This window comes from Neofelis nebulosa, chromosome 5, assembly GCF_028018385.1.
Source record: "Neofelis nebulosa isolate mNeoNeb1 chromosome 5, mNeoNeb1.pri, whole genome shotgun sequence".
NCBI classification, from domain to species: domain Eukaryota; kingdom Metazoa; phylum Chordata; class Mammalia; order Carnivora; family Felidae; genus Neofelis; species Neofelis nebulosa.
The window spans coordinates 100,809,757-100,826,279 of NC_080786.1; the positions used below are offsets into that span (position 1 = coordinate 100,809,757).

A 16,523-nucleotide genomic window follows, 5' to 3' on the forward strand; every position below is an offset into this window, starting at 1 on the left:
GATTCCACCAAAAAACTGCTAGAACTGATTCATGAATTCAGCAAAGTTGCAGGATACAAGAGTATCCCAACTCCAGAAGAAGTATCCCAACTCCCTGCCCCTGCAATCATCCCCACTTACAAATAAAAACAATTTTCTTCTTTCCTATTTTAAAACTGAAATGATTGTCCACTGGAGGGTCCTATATTTATGCATCATGAAAACCTTAATATCAATAATCATAAAAAATTAGCAACTATTTAAAAACACTTTAAAATGGTGTGGAAGACTACATCACACACAGTCATTTTAAAAAAGTGTTCATAAATAACTTATTTTCTTTTTAATGTTTACTGATTTTTGAGACAGAGATAGTGCACAAGTGGGGGAGGAGTAGACAGAGAGAGGGGCAGAAGATCCAAAGTGAGCCCTGTGCTGACAGCAGAGAGTCTGATACGGGGCTGAAACTCATCAACCATGAGATCATGAGCCAAGCTGAAGTCAGATGCTCAACTGACTGAGCCACCCAGGCACCCCTCACAAATAATTTCTAATGAATTGGCAAAATGGTCTCGACATGGCATTAAAAATCCTAAAGGTAGGCCACAAGATGATTAAAAAAAATCTTTATCTCAAATTATTTTAAAAATGCGAGAAAAGGATAGAAGAAAGTATAATGAAATATTAATAATATAGATGGGCTTCATGGGTAACTGAATATGGATTATTTTCATTTTCATAATAAATAATAACTAAAATAATATATGTAAAGGATATAGTTAGCACCATGTAAGTTTTGTTTTGTAAACACATATAATACAAATATAATAAACAGTTATTTCCAAAATAAATTAATGACATTTTATACATTCATGGTTCTGTTGAAGTTTTAAAGATGCTTTCAAATGGGCTATTCATTATTTATCATTATAATAATGTCCCAGGTATATCAGATGAAGTACAATAATTATTTTACCAAACAAATGATAAGGAAAAATATTCAAACAGCAGATGCAGAGATACAATCAAATATAAGTTAGTGTTTAAATTAACACTTGAGAAATTTTCAAGATCCGGTGGGCAGAGTTTAAAGTAAAATGTTGGTCTCCACCCTTCTTTCAGAGCTTATAAAACAAACCACAAAAAAAAAGTGAAATAAAGCAAACAAAGAACCATGTATAGCTGCCACTCATACCAAATCCCAAACCAGTTTTAAATTCATATCATAAAGAAACAGCAATCAGCACATCTTTCATATCAGAAACAAGTGTAAGTCATAAACATTACATTAGTTCTTAAAATACATCAACTTAGTCCTACTTAAGTCCTCTTACCTCCAATAAGACATAAGCTTATGATGATCACTACAATGAGACCTAGGAAAACAGAGGCAATGACCATCCACAGTTTGCACTTTCCAATCAATTTCTTATTACAGGAGCTCCAAGGGTTCTCCTTGTTAGCCTGGAAAGCAGAGGGACACTGTGAGGCAGTCACTGGTCTCAACAAGCATTTCTGAATGCTTACCAAGGGCCAGTGATACAGAAATGAAGGCAGCGGGATCCTGCCCTCCAGGGGGCTCCCCTCCACGAAGTCAGGTTTACAAAGAAGCAGAATGGAACCTCACACAGAAGTGAGGGAGAAAACACCCAGGGGGCCCTGAGGTGGGGAGGTTAGGCAGGATTCGGAAGGACAGAGAAAGGCATTCCAAAGCCAGGAGAGAGCAAGCATCCTTCGTGTGGGTTCGTGAAGGACCTGGCCAAGAGCCTCAGCTAACAGGAATGTGGCAAGTAATAACAGCTAAGATTAGAGAGAGCGAAAGGCTGGAGGCAATCTGAGAGGGCTCTGAATGCGGTCAGAGCAGTTTGGACTTAATTTGGTGTGAGCTGTGGACCTGTGGAAGGTTTTGGAGCATAAGAGTAGACTTAAGATTCAGAGCAAAGTGGTGTGCAAAAGCTAAGAGGCTACTGCTGTGACCTGTAACGTGTAATTAGGGCCTGCGAAGGGAAATGAAAGGAAGGACATGAGACACACCAGGAAATAAGGGGCAGTGAGGCAGCCACTGCCATGGCTTATTGATCACCAACACCAATTCATTGCATGCTAACAGCCCCGCAGGGGGGCCACTGGCCCATCTCCCAGAGGCAGGTACAGAGAGCAGCCAAGGCTGATGTCTGCTGTGTGTCCCTACAAAGCTGGCACCTTTTGTCCACGGCCCCCCGTGCCATCGTGCAGAGCTCCAGGTTACGAGTGGGCCTGGCTGCCACGGTGCTTCCACTCAGAGCCACCACCTGCCCCTACAAGGTCCCAGGACTCTTCTGCTTCCCACTGAGCCATTGGGTAATTCCCACACAGAGACCAAGGACTGCGATGGGGAAAAGGTGTGTTTCTGCATCGGGATTCCCCTCCCACACTTAAAAGCAGAGCGACGCCCTCATTCAGCAAGCTACTGAAGCTCACCAGCCCCGACATCCTCAACTGTAAAAATAATAACAAGTGTAGCGCACAGGGCTGTGGTAGAAACCAGACATCACATGCACGAGAGATCGCGCGCACGAAGCCCCTGCTAAACAAAGATTAGCAATTCAACACATGACAGCAATCATTGCTCAGTGTTCTCGTCTCACAAAGCAGCAGCAGGCATTTCTGGAGTCTCGCTCCTGAACAGGCACCGTGTTTACTGTCTCTCCCATCATGACGGTGCTGGTGGCCAGCAGAAAAGGAAATCGTTCACTTTAGGACTACAGTTCAGACTTTCTCAGTGACAGGTTCCCAAGCCTGGCCGGCTGCACATCAGGAATTTAAACTACACAGCCCGAGGCCGTACCTGGACACGGGGACCAGATTGCCACGAGGTGGGGGCAGGCCCCCGTCTGTAATTTTGAGCCTCCCGGACTGAATCAGTTGCTCTATCAGGGTTGAGACTTCTGTCCTGAAGCCTCGTCACTCTTCAGGAGCCAAGTCAGATCTCTCCTTTTGTGGAGGCCTCCCTGCCACATCGCCCAAGGAGACAGCCCCCCAGAACGTGAGCTGTCCACACAGCTCATCTGCCCCTGCTTTGTCTGGTTTCATGTTCAAGATACCAGCTTATCTTCCAAGGTAAACTGAAACCAGACAGAAGGAGGGGTGGTTCTTGAACTTCCTTGTTCTTACATCTCACACTTATGCCTCAGTCGGGCAGTAGGCACGTAACACATGTGTGTGGCTTCGTTGTAGAGGGTTCTACAATTTGTAAGAAGGTACTTGGAGAAACTCTGGAGTAGAGCTCACGTTGTGGAGCCCCTGAGTGCACTTTACATTGGCTCCTCTGGTCGGGTATGAAGGACCAATAAAGGGAACGTCTGGACAGCAGAAAACGCTCTTGAGGTAAGTATGCTTCTGGAGTTCAAGGACAGTGCCAGCCAAAAATTGAAAACTGCTCCAAAGCCACCAAAGCCAAGGGCTCAATAAGGCATGGGGGAAAAGAAGTCTCAGTATAAGGAACCTTTAACTTCTCAGGGAACAGGACTATATCTTCCTACTTACAAAGCCCCTGAGAACAAAATGACCCCATGCCATTTTCAGTCCTTTTTTTTCCTTCTAAGTTTATTTATTTATTTTGAGAGAAAGACAGAGAGACAGTGAGTGGGGGAGGGGCAGAGAGAGGGGAAGAGAGAATATCAAGCAGGCCCTGCACTGCAAGCACGAAGCCTGCCATGGGGATCGAACCCATGAAATGAGAGATCGTGACCTGAGCCGAAACCAAGAGTCGGACGCTTAGCCAACTGAGCCACCCACATGCCCTGCCATTTTCAGTCCTTCTACAAGAAGCAGCCAGGACCCTAAGATTAGTACAAAACGAAATGGGCTGAAGTCTCAAATGAACAACAGAATGAGGGTCAATGCATCTCTCTGGCCTCTTGTTGCCTTCACTGATGTTTTCCCTTACAGGTAATAAACTAGGACCCTGGTGGTATGAAGGGCCCACTGCTCTGACCTCAGAGGGGAAGTCAGCTCAGAATTACACAGCCCTCACCGGTACAAAATGCCTCTTCGTGTCCAGCCCAAAGCTGTCAACACACAGCCAGTTCACTGTCCCGCCGTCAGCCCTCGGGGAGAGAGACCATCCTTTGCAAAATTAACCTTCACAGACTCTAAGCCATTATAAAGTAGTCGGTCAGCTACTCCCAACCCAAAAATAAATGACAGTGCTTCTCAGCTCTCTGCACATTAGCGTCAACCAAGACTTGTGCATCCTTTAGAAGTTCCCCCTCACCCCCGCTCCCACCCCCAAGGTTCCACGGTGGCCTGAAAGTGAAGGGACTCTGATACAGCAGGTGAGTGCTCCCTGCGCTGAGACTCCCCTAAAAACCAGGTCACAAAGACATACTGCCTCCTTCACTGGCATCTTCATTCTCTCACGCCCAAATTCTAGGCCAGGAGGAGAAGCCACAGGCAGGTTTTTCTGCAGGCTGCTTTCCAGAGACTTTTGCAAACTGCATCTTACATTCTATGAGCTGCATTTTGTGGCTCAAGAATTTTTGTAGCCTCCCTCTAAACATTCCCCCAGATAGTCACATCCAAACACACGACATAAGGCCCTGCCACAATGGCAAGACTGTCTCTTGGATACAAACAGCTTTTCTTCCCTTTGGCGCCATTAGGAGCAGATAATGTACGTTATCTGGAAAATTTTTCTTAGCGCGTAGGAAAATCTGTGCTTTGTAGTCTCATTGTAGGATTTAATTCACTTGTCCACACATAAAAAATCTAGCTGATTCTTGTCCTAAATTCTGAACAATGCATAGCAATGGGGCTAATTTTTAGCTAGCTGGTCCACAGAAGTCTTGCCTACTTCAAAACTATCAACTTATTGTATTATTGATGATGCTGTCCCTTAAAATGTCTCCGGGACTTCTATTTGGGAACCGAGGTCAGAGCCCATGTGATGAGCCATAAAAGAAAACCAATCTCCATCTATTACCCATAACTTCTTTTTCATTTCTGACCCAACTATATTACCATGTTTACAGTGACAACAGGCAAAGTAAACTCAGCGGCTTACATTCCTTTCCCTCAAGCTCCAAGAAGGGGAAAGAAGTTCTTTCCACTGCCTCTGTATCCCCTCCCAGATCAGACCTTCCAATAGGAAGATACCCTAGACACGGGGTGTCTTCTTCCCAACTGTCCCAAAACTGTCCCCTCCTCTTCACCCATCCACCTGCAACTCCCTCCTCATTCCAGATATGCTACGCAAATACTCATATTTCACTTAAGTGCCCAAACTTACCAAAATTAGGAACATATAATTTAGGCAATTATACATAAGTGAGTATAAATTACATATATATTCTCTCTCCCTAATTATCAATAAAATAAACCCATAAACACAGCGTTAGGTTTGAGACCTAAAAAGCCTAAGTTCAAATCTCAGAGCCACCACTGAGTGAACCTGAGTTCACTGAGTGAACCTCAGAGAGTGGTAACTTCTCTGAGCCTCAGTCTTCCAGTTTCTTCATCTGTCAAATCAGAATACTGACACCTTCCTCTTAAGTTTGTTGGGGGTAAGTAGAAGCATTTATGTATGGGAAGTATGTGGCACATGATATGTACAAAGCATATGGTTACTAAAAATACGTGGGCTTAAAAAATAGTAAAACAAAATAACAAATAAAAATACATGGGCTTAAGCTGCATTTCAAAACTGGAAATCTTAGCATAGAGTTGAAGGAGACCCTACACACAAAATTCTCAGGTGCCTGGCACGCCCAAGCACTTAACAGGATTGTACAGTCGTTGACTTTTCAATTTAAAATACACTTCAGGGGGCGCCTGGGTGGCTCAGCAGGTTAAGCGTCCGACTCTCGATTTCAGCTCAGGTCACGCTCTCATGGTTCGTGAGTTCGAGCCCCGCGTCGGCTCTGTGCTGACTGCATGGAGCCTGCTTGGGATTCTCTTTCTCCCTCTCTCTCTCTCTCTCCCTCTCTCTCTCTCTCCGCCCCTCCCCCATGCGCTCTCTCTCACTCTCTCTCTCAAAATAAATAAACTTTTAATAAAATAAAATACACTTTAACTTATTCTACAGAACCAAAGAGAATAATTAACACATTACAGGAGGATTTTCTCATTTTTTGATGTTTCCTGTTCAAATATTTGAATGCCCTCCGAGTTGTGGGCATTCAAAGGTAACCATTCACCTCCACACCATTCTGTCAACCACCATAGCTCTTACTATTTGGTGACCTACAAAGCTAATTCACAAGGAAGTCTAGGCTCTCCATGCATACCCGGTTGATGAGGAAGTAATTAGAACATGAAAGAGCCATCTCTCCTGGGTAAGTACTAAATAAACAATTATAGAATACGGATGCCCTACGTGAGTGTGGCTTCTACTCATCTGTTTTCAGCAAGGCATTCCCAGGCCTCCCAGAGAAGCCCAGTTACCCACATTACATTACCATTTGACCCTTGGGAACACAGACCTTTGCACCTTGCCTCAGGGCACACCTTTTAGTGGTGAAGTTGTCACCAAAACTCCTATCTCTGGATTCAGTCCCTGGAGTCACTGGGGAGTCCTGGATCTATCTAACATGTGGCAGTATTCCCAAATCCATTCCTAGACCCTGCCATGGAGGTCTGAGGCAGAAGCCCATGGTGGCAGCCACTTGCACAGATATCGGACCATCTTTCTTTCACCCTCATTCTTCTGTGGTGTTCATCTCTCATTCATAAAATCCCCCAAATCACTCTCCAGGGTATCGATAGGTCCTTCTAAAAGCAGAGTGGACAGTGTTTCCAGGAACCCATGCAAAAGCAATGCTTTCACCGTTTGATTTCCTTGCTTATCCCTGAAATCAACAGCTTAGTAGTCAAAGGCAAGGCGTGGGAGTGGAGAAGTGAGATCTAAAAAAGATCAAGTTGGAGCCATATACATGGGGAGTTCCAAGCACTCTGTAAACCTCAAGCCAGTCTTAGGGTTCATCAGACGGCAGATGGCTGTGAATTCAAAGCCTCTGCTATTTTATGAGTATTTGATGAGAATGAATCATGTTCCTGTCACTGCTAGGGCTAGAGCAGAAAAGAGGTCCTTTAGAGATTGAAAGGAGGCCCAAGCAAATGAGCCATTAGTCTAGTTCTTCGGGACAAGAACTTTGAAATCACCTCCCATCAACTGAGCAGGGAAAAGAAAACTTTCTGGGAAAAGAAAAAGTGTGTGTCTGAGGGATGTGAGCCGGCTGGGGGATGATGCGCAGAAGGGGAGGGTGGAGGGTAGGCGGAAGTGGCAAGGCAGTAAAGGTAAGGCCAGGAGATGCTGATGAAAGAAAGGGAGAAGACTCCATCTATCACTCGAGTTCTCCTTACTTCGAAAACACAACACACACACACACACACACACACACACACACACTGAATTTAAAGTTACAGAACCTTTTTGGGGCGCCTGGGTGGCGCAGTCGGTTGAGCGTCCGACTTCAGCCAGGTCACGATCTCGCGGTCCGTGAGTTCGAGCCCCGCGTCAGGCTCTGGGCTGATGGCTCGGAGCCTGGAGCCTGTTTCCGATTCTGTATCTCCCTCTCTCTCTGCCCCTCCCCCGTTCATGCTCTGTCTCTCTCTGTCCCAAAAATAAATAAAAAACGTTGAAAAAAAATTAAAAAAAAAATAAATAAAGTTACAGAACCTTTTTAAACCACCTCTATCCTTGGGGATTCTCTCTCTGAAGAGAGGAGCCACACACCTCCGGGGTAGGATTCCTCAAGTTCCACGGCGGTCGGACGGGCCAGAGGGGTCGCCGGGACTCAGGCCGGCTCCGGCTAGAGCGCACTCCGGCATCCGCTCCATTCAGAAGATCCCAGCGCGCACCACCAACGCTCCGCGTCCGCGATGCGGGGAGAGGTGGCTGGAAACGCGCAACTGGGAGGGTGCCAGCCGGGGTCCGGGCCCACAGCCGGGCTCAGAGCGCGCTCCGACACCGCCCCGGGAGCCCAGCAGGCCTTACCTGGGCTGCGCGGGACTCCTCGGCCGAGAGAGGGATGACCTGGACGGTTCCGTTGAGAGGCTTCTGCTCGTCGGGCTGCCCCCCGAGCACCGAGAGCTCCACCTCTTCCCCCGTCGATGGGGATCCGGCCCCTTCCATGGGCAGGCAGAGGACTGCTGACACGCGGGAAGTAGGGCGCACACACGTAGGGGTGCAGAGTCCAGAGCGGCCTCCCGGCGAGCTCACACTCCGCCCCCCGCGGGCGCGGCGGGGCAGACCTCGGGCGGCGGGCCGGGCGGGGCGGGGCACTGGCGAAGGGGAGGCGCCCCTGGCCCCCGCCGGGGTAGAGCCGCCGCGCCTACGTGGGCTCGCGAGCAAAGCAGAAGAGGGCTGTTTTTCTGGTTTGTTCAGGGCGCTGCCGGCTCTGCCTTTCCCTGTTCTCGCAGATCCAAAGCAGAAGCTGAGCCCAGGGCCCGTTGGGTGGCAGCTGCGGCCCGGATGGGTCCGGACCGCCGTGCCACGGAGGAAAGGTAGCATTCCACCTCCAGGAGCTGTCTACTGCCGGGGCTTGCCCCAGCGTTCTCTGCCTAGCGCAAGTTCATTCATCGAGTCAACAAGCAACTGGGAACGCTGTACGCACTCGCGCAGAACATCTAGTTCGGGGAGCCTGGGATTTTGTTTGCTAAGCAAGGTGTGTGTTGATCATCTCGAGCTTCTGTTCAGAGCGGGCTTGCCCTCAGCACACGTATTAAGACCAGTTTGAGGTGTGGACAGGATGCATGTAAATAAGCTTCACTTCAGAAGAGGTCGACCTGTGTCCAAAAGCCTGCCTACTGTTCAGACACTTCCTCAATATTGGGTCTCTAGTTGTCAGTTGCATGGTACCAGATCGTCTGGACTCCATCTGCCTGCTGGAGGGGGTCATGCTGACTGCAGCTGCTCAGCTGCCGGTCTGCACTGACTTCTGCTTTCTTGGCTCTAACTGGCACATTCTGCAGGAATCAGGCTGCATTCACACAGCTGGGATTTTTCGAAAAAGCTTTTCAACAAAGGATCAAGGGTTAAGAGAACCAAGAAGGGGTGCTAGGGCACCCAAGGATAAGCGATAGTAGAAAGCCATCATTACCCACTGGCCTAAAAGGGACTGGAGCCTTGAAGGAGGGCCCTCCCGATGGGCTCTATGGTCACAAAAAAGTTGCAGCCACTTCCAGGACTGTAGCCCAGCAAGGAGGAGACAGACAGGAATAAATACTGTGACCTTTCTCCCTACCTGCCACTCTCCTTTCTGTGACTCCCACCAGAAACTGGTGACAGAAGTCAGGGGTCAGCCTCCTAAAGCTCAGAGAAGAAAATGAATCTGGGTGCCAAAAGAAAGGGAGCCTGCACCCTATCTTTCCCTACAGTAACTGACATCTTGTCTTCCTTCTCAGACATTCAATAGTCTGGTCTGGTCACATTCCTCTTCCGGGCTGGCCCTCACATATCCCATTCTATTGCCACCCCCACGTCTTTGTATATGATGTTCCCTTTGCTTGCAGTGTTTTTCCTACCCACTTTCTGCATGGACAATTCCCATCCATCTCTAAATTCTAGCTAATACATACTTTTAGCACTAAACCTTCCCTGACTTGCGTCCTCCCCCAGAAGTTTTCCACGCTCTTCTCTGTTACCAGTACGTGCTATACCGTGCTGAATGGGGCACAGATTCAGTCCACTTGAATTCAACAAATAGCACTGAGTGCTTGCTATATGTCAGATATTCTTCCGGATCCTTGAGGTATGTCTGAAGAAGTAGCTAAATAAAACAAGATCACTGCCATGGCGATCACTTCTATTTAATGAGGGAAACAAACTTAAACACAACATTTCTAGAATATTAGAAATGATGTGTGCTATGGAGAAAAATAAGGCAGATTAAGGGAGCTGGAGTGTCAAGTGGTGAAGGGGAAAGAGGAGGTGCAATTGTAAATAGGGCCATCAACTCAGGCCCCAGCCAGAAGGTGGGATACGTAGGACCTGGGGGTACAGTGTCCAGCATGGTGACTGCAGTGTAGCATGTGTCTTGCGTACATGAAAGTTGCTAAGAGGGGCGCCAGGGTGGCTCAGTCAGTTAAGCGTCCGACTTTGGCTCAGGTTATGATCTCACGGTTGGTGAGTTCCAGCCCCGCGTCGGGCTCTGTGCTGACAGCTCAGAGCCCGGAGCCTGCTTCGGATTCTGTGTCTCCCTCTCTCTGCTGCCCCTCCCATGCTCATGCTCTCTCTCTCTGTCTCAAAAATAAATAAATGTTTGGGGCGCTTGGGTGGTTCAGTCGGTTAAGCGGCCAACTTCAGCTCAGGTCACGATCTCACGGTCTGTGAGTCCATGAGTTCGAGCCCCGCGTCGGGCTCTGTGCTGACGGCTCAGAGCCTGGAGCCTGCTTCCGATTCTGTGTCTCCCTCTCTCTGCCCCTCCCCTGTTCGTGCTCTGTCTCCCTCTGTCTCAAAAATAAATAAACGTTAAAAAAAAAAATTTTTTTTAAATAAATAAATGTTTAAAAAAAATTTTTTTTAATAAATAAGAGAAATAAAAATTAAAAAAAAAAGAAAGTTGCTAAGAGAGTAGATCTTAAAAGTTCTCATCAGGAGACAAAGAACGATAACTTTGTGTGAGGATGGACATTATAGACTTATTGTGATTGTTTACACAAATATCAAATCATTATGTTGTACACCTGTAACTAAATTAGTCCTTAATTTTTTAGAAAGTGAAACTTGAACAAAGAGTTAAAGGTGGTAAGGACAGTAGCTGTGCTGTGCTGAAAGAAGAGGGACATTCAAGATAGGGACCTGAAACTGAAGCCTGTCGGACTTTTCCTGTCTGAGAATCAGTAAAGCGGCCAGAATGGCTAACATGAAGCATGAGTCATTTTTTTCTCTTGTGTACCTCCCCTGTCGTTTAAGCTCCTTGAGGTATCAATGCATCCCCAGTACTTAGCTCTGGATTTAGCACAGTGCCCTCTATAAATGTTGATTAGTTTGATATTCTCAGCAGTGCTGGTTTGCTAGGCCCAGGCTCTGAGACCCCAAATAGGATCAGCAAGACGTCTCAAATCCCAGCTCTCATCCTTACCTGGGGGCCCAGACAACCTTCCCCATGGCCCCACAGTTTACAGAAGATCAGTTTCACTGGAAGACCCTCTCCCTGGGTCAGATGAGTTGTAGCTGTCTCCCAAGCCCAGTTTCTCCATGAATAGATATTTATAAGCTCCTTTACGCACCAGAGGATCAAAAAGCTACTGTTTACCGTCACAAACACACTCTAAAGTCAGATCTCCTAGTGTCTTTTGAGTTCTGCAAAGCAGGGTTTCTGTATTCTCTAATCTAGACTAGGGTGCATTTCTAGAATTCCACTAACCTAACTCTTGCATATAGTTGGCATCCCTATGGAAATATAAGCTTTGAAGACAAACAGATTTTGCACTCTCGCTACTGTGTGTACTTTGGCAAGTTGTTTAATATGAGCTTCTTTCCTCATTATAAAATGGTTTCTACTGAGTAAAGACGATTAAATGAAGTCATTAGAATAAAGCCTTTATTCCTGGGCCTGACAAATAACAGGGTCTCAGTAAATATCCCTTACTTTCTGTAATTATCTTTATAATTAATATGCACCCACCTCCAACCCTTAGCATCCAGCAATAATTCTTGATTCAATATATTTTCTTTTGATATTGATTTGTGTTCCTGTCTTGTCACATTTTCTTTCTTCCTTCCTTTCTTTCTTTCTTCCTTCCTTTCTTCCTTTTTTCTTTCTTCCTTTCTTATTTTAGAGAGAAAGAGAGCATGAGCAGAGGACAGGGGCAGGGGAAAGAGAGAGAATCTTTTTTAAAAAATATTTATTTATTTATTTGGCGGGGGGAGTGGCAGAGAGAGAAAGAGAGTCCCAAGCTGGTTCCGCGCTGTCAGTGTAGAGCCTGATGTGGGACTCAAACTCACAAACCATGAGATCATGACCTGAGTTGAAATTAAGAGCCCAACCTACTGAGTCACCCAGGCCCCCAGAAAGAGAGAGAATCTTAAGCAGGCTCTACGCTCAGCACAGAGCCCAACATGGGGCTTGATCCCACATTCTTGGGATCATGACCTGAGCCGAAACGAAGGGTCAGACACTTAACCGACTGAGCCACCCAGGTACCCCCGTCCTGTCACATTTTCTCGACCACCGACACTTGTTGGCACCTCCCAATATTACCTGAACTACTTAAATTCTTACTTGAAACTTACTCCTGATTTCTGGTAACTGCAAATTTCTTACTCTCCAGAGAGCTGACCTAGAATGAAGAGAAGGGTCCCAATCTCTTCTTGAGGACTTTTTCGTCCTGTCAGTCAGTCTGACTCGAAACTAAGGATTCAGAATGAGTTAGAAAGAAATGTTTCTCCCTTGAGGTACAACCAAATTTAGATTAAACAATTCTTTTTTTTTTTTTTAACATTTATTCATTTTTGAGAGACAGAGAGAGACAGTGTGAGTGAGGGAGGGACAGAGACAGAGGGAGACACAGAATCCAAAGCAGGCTCCATGCTCCGAGCTGTCAACACAAAGCCTGACGTGGGGCTGGAACTCATGGACTGTGAGATCACGACCTGAGCTGAAGTCGGGCGTTCAACTGACTGAGCCACCCAGGTGCCCCTAGATCAAACAATTCTTGACAGAAGTTAGGTATTTGTGAATGAGAACCCAAATTCTACATGGATTTGTTTTTCCCATTTCTTCAAAATCCCCTTCTATACAGGTAGATTTTTAAAGGGTATTGTTCTTTCGTAAAGTTATGCCAATGTGTTTTTTTCAAGTATACTCTTCTTGAGCAAATAGTTCTTTGTAATATAATTTCAAATTATTAGTGACTCAATTGCTTCAGTTTGTTCAAGGAGTAAAATGTAAATAAATTAAAAACTTAAAACATACTTGTTGCCAAGACTCGCTGACCTGTATAACATTTTCAGTTTTGCTTTTCTTATCATACACGTTCTTCTTCCTTCATGTCTCCTTTGAGAGCAAATATTTTCCCAAATGATAGTATAAACTGAAAAATAAAGTCACATCATCCAAGTGAGATCACCAAAGCGCCAAAGCATCTCGTTACCTTCAAACAGGTCGGTGCCACTTGAAGACACAACAGTACGTATCCGTGTGTTGTCTGGTGACAAGCACTACGACTGTGAACAGCAACAAAGGGCTCAGCCACTCAGACTAACCAAGCAGAAAACAACTGAGAAATATTTGGTTTGTGATGCTGCATTTTGCAGATTTCAAGACACCGTGAAGGAGGCCAAGAGTCCCCGATAGTCTGATACACAGAAATGCTCCTGTCTTGATTTCCAGAGGCCGGTCCACTCTGCCAACCAAACCAGAATTTGGATTTGCCTCTATTTACCCTTTGGCAAGAGTGAAGTGACATCATCCAGGCATTTGGGCATGAAAGAGCCAAGGGAGTTAGGCTGGTGTGTCTGAACATTCTCCCCACCCACCCCTGCACTGCTGAGGAACACGGGACACTCACATTTGTGCAAGCAAGTGCTTAGAGGGGTAGCATGGACATGTGGTTTGAAAAACTCCCTGTGATGAATCTGATAGATCATGCTGGCCCTCCTCCATCTCCTAACTGAGACCACAAACTGACTCAAGGTGGGTGTCTACTGTTGAATAGCAAATCTCCTTAGAACTGACCATAAATACAAAGTACAGGGGCACCTGGGTGGCTCAGTCAGTCAAGCATCGAACTTTTGATTTCGGCTCAGATCATGACCTCATGTTTGTGGGTTCAAGACTCGCATCCGACTCTGCGCTGACAGCACAGAGCCTGCTTGGGATTCTCTCTCACCTGCTCTCTCTGCCCCTCCCCTGCTCACGTGCTCCTTCTCTCTCTCAAAATAAATAAATAAACTTAAAAAAATGTTAAAACAAAAAAAAAGTACAATTCACCTTCTGCCTAGGTCATAGCAATCCCAGACAAAATAAACCTAGGTTTTAAGAAGCAGCAGCCTGATTCGTTCTTCTACACAGTGGATTTAGGAACTAAGTCCCACTTTGTGAATTAAGTGGTGCACTCTGAATTGTACTGTGCCCTAGCTTGTTTACTGAATCCTTAGGGACCTATTCAGAAAGGTATCATGGGGCACCTGGGTGGCTCAGTCGGTTAAGCATCTGACTTCGGCTCAGGTCATGATCTCATGGTTCGTGAGTTCGAGCCCTGCTGACAGCTCAGAACCTAGAGCCTGCTTCGGATTCTGTGTCTCCCTCTCTCTCTGCCCCTCCCCTGCTTGTGCTTTCTCTATCTCTCAATCAAAATAAACATGAAAGAAAGAAAGAAAGAAAAGAAAGAAAGAAAGAAAGAGAAAGAAAAAGAAAGAAAAAAAGAAAAAGAAAGAAAAAGAGAGAAAGAAAGAAAGAAAGAAAGAGAGAGAGAAAGAAAGAAAGAAAGAAAGAAAGAAAGAAAGAAAGAAAGAAAGAAAGGAGGTATTATTAAAATGCTGTGTCAGGGCACCTGAGTGGCTTAGTTGGTTGAGTGTCTGACTCTTGATTTCAGCTCAGGTCATGACCTCACAGTCATGGGATCGAGCCTTGCGTCAGGCTCTGCACTGTGAAGCCTGCTTAAGATTCTTTCTCTGCCTCTGCCCCTCCCCAACTTGTACTCTTTCTGTCTCTCTCCAAATAAATAAAAAAATAAACAATAAATAAATAAATAAATAAATAAATAAATAAATAAAACGTTGTGTCTTTTATCTGAGGAAAATGGTCTTTTAGCAAATCAAAATATGTTCTGTGAACTGGAATATATTCACTATTTCAGGGAAATTAAATCCACATTTCAGGTTTTCTATCTGATCTGGGGGGATGACCCCTTTTGCTCTCTCTCTCTGTCTCTCTCTGTCTCTCTCTCTCTGTCTCTCTCCAGTAAGATCTCCTGAGGCCCCATGAAAACTATTTTCATTATTCTGGACCCTACTTAACAATAGTATTGTTATGACTCCTTTGACTGTCCCTGGGGACAACAACTGATACAATTCTCCTTCCTGCTGTTTTCACCTATTCAGTGGTATTGTTCAGTCTGGCCTCTGTTAATGGAAAGCCTATTCCCAGATCAAGTATGAGACCCTCTAAACCAAGATCAACTAAATCAATAACTATGACGTACTGAACGTGTCCTACAGGTTTACAATACACTAGTACTGTGAGGCCCTGAAAGTGAAAGTAAGTCCTGGTCATTGGAATTTTATAAAAAAAAAAATCAGAAGCCAGATGATGATATTTCCGAAAACTTTAACTTTCAAAACAATCATCTAAAAATTCCCTTATCGTTCAACTGTTGACCAGCATTATCACAAATCCTTGAATCCCATGGATTTATTTTCATTCAAACTACCATGATGCTTCATTCCATGATTTTAGCGAAGATTACTGTCAGCTTTGTTGGTTGGTTGGTTGGTTTCTCTGTATACAATATTACCACGTGTCAGGGCTAAAGAAACTCCATTATGATGTGTTTAGATAAATTAGATTGGAAAGCAACAATAAAGGTACTTCTTTTGTCAATAACTGAGCTTATGTCTATGTGCATTTATAAAGAAGACATTTTTGTGCATTTAATTTTATTAGAACACTGAAATCAGGCATTTTTAATGGAATTTTTTATTTTAATAAATCATATTTGCCTAAATCCTTATAAATATCTATACCTTGAATAGAAACATAAATTAAAGAACAAATTCCTGAGCATCTCACCCATTTCTTATCTTATTTTTAAAAATTTTTTTATTTATTTTGAGAGAGAAAGAGAGAGAGCACGCCTGCAAGCCAGCAAGGGAGGGGCAGAGAGAGAGAGAGAGAGAGAGAGAATCCCAAGCAGACTCTGACAGCATGGAGCCTGATGCAGGGCTTGATCCCATGACCATGAAATCATGACCTATAGAAATCTAGAGTCAGAGGCCTCAACTGACTGAGCCACCCAGGTGCCCCTCTTATCAATTTACCTTTCTTCCATTCCTGAATCAATGGCCCTTTGATGCTTAAGAATGAATACAGCTCAGGGGCGCCTGGGTGACTGAGTCAGTTAAGTATCTGACTTGGGCTCAGGTCATGATCTCATGGCTCCTGAGTTTGAGCCCCACATTGGGCTCTGTGCTGACAGTAGGGAGCCTGCTTGGGATCCTCTCTCTCTCTCTCTCTCTCTCTCTCCCCCCCTTCTCCCTGCCCCTCCTCATGTTTTCTCTCTGTCTCAAAATAAATTAAAATATTTAAAAGTAATGCATATAGCTATGGGGCGTGTCAGTAGCTCAGCCGGTTAAGCTCATGTCTCGATCCCAGGTTCTTGAGATCAAGCCCCACGTGCAGCCCTGCATGGAGCCCCATGTCGGGCTTGGAGCCTGCTTAAGATCCCCCCCCTCTCTACCCCTCCCCTACTAGCTGTCTCTCTCTCTGTGTCAAATAAAAAAAATAAATAAATACAGCTCTATCCTTGAGGCAATTTTTCATGGAATAAAATACATATTAATTTCTTTGTCTTCAATAAATACCAAGTGTATGTAATCTGAAATTTACAGAAGAAAAAAA

General features: G+C 45.2%; 1 protein-coding gene across 4 annotated transcripts in view; it reads right to left on the reverse strand.

Annotated features, from left to right (window-relative positions):
* Positions 1-8,497, reverse strand: part of C5H3orf52 (chromosome 5 C3orf52 homolog) — a 33,391-nt gene extending 24,894 nt beyond the window's left edge. Inside the window, exons 1-2 of one of the 4 annotated variants that reach the window (XM_058731441.1) lie at positions 7,955-8,497; positions 1,314-1,443 (exon numbers count right to left, since the gene is read on the reverse strand). In XM_058731441.1, coding sequence (XP_058587424.1) covers positions 1,314-1,443; positions 7,955-8,470 — 646 coding nt within the window. In that variant the 5' untranslated portion in view covers positions 8,471-8,497. The remainder of the gene's footprint in view (positions 1-1,313; positions 1,444-7,954) is intronic. The other 3 variants (XM_058731440.1, XM_058731439.1, XM_058731438.1) reach the window with 3 other exon arrangements.
* Positions 8,498-16,523: the final 8,026 nt, after the last annotated feature.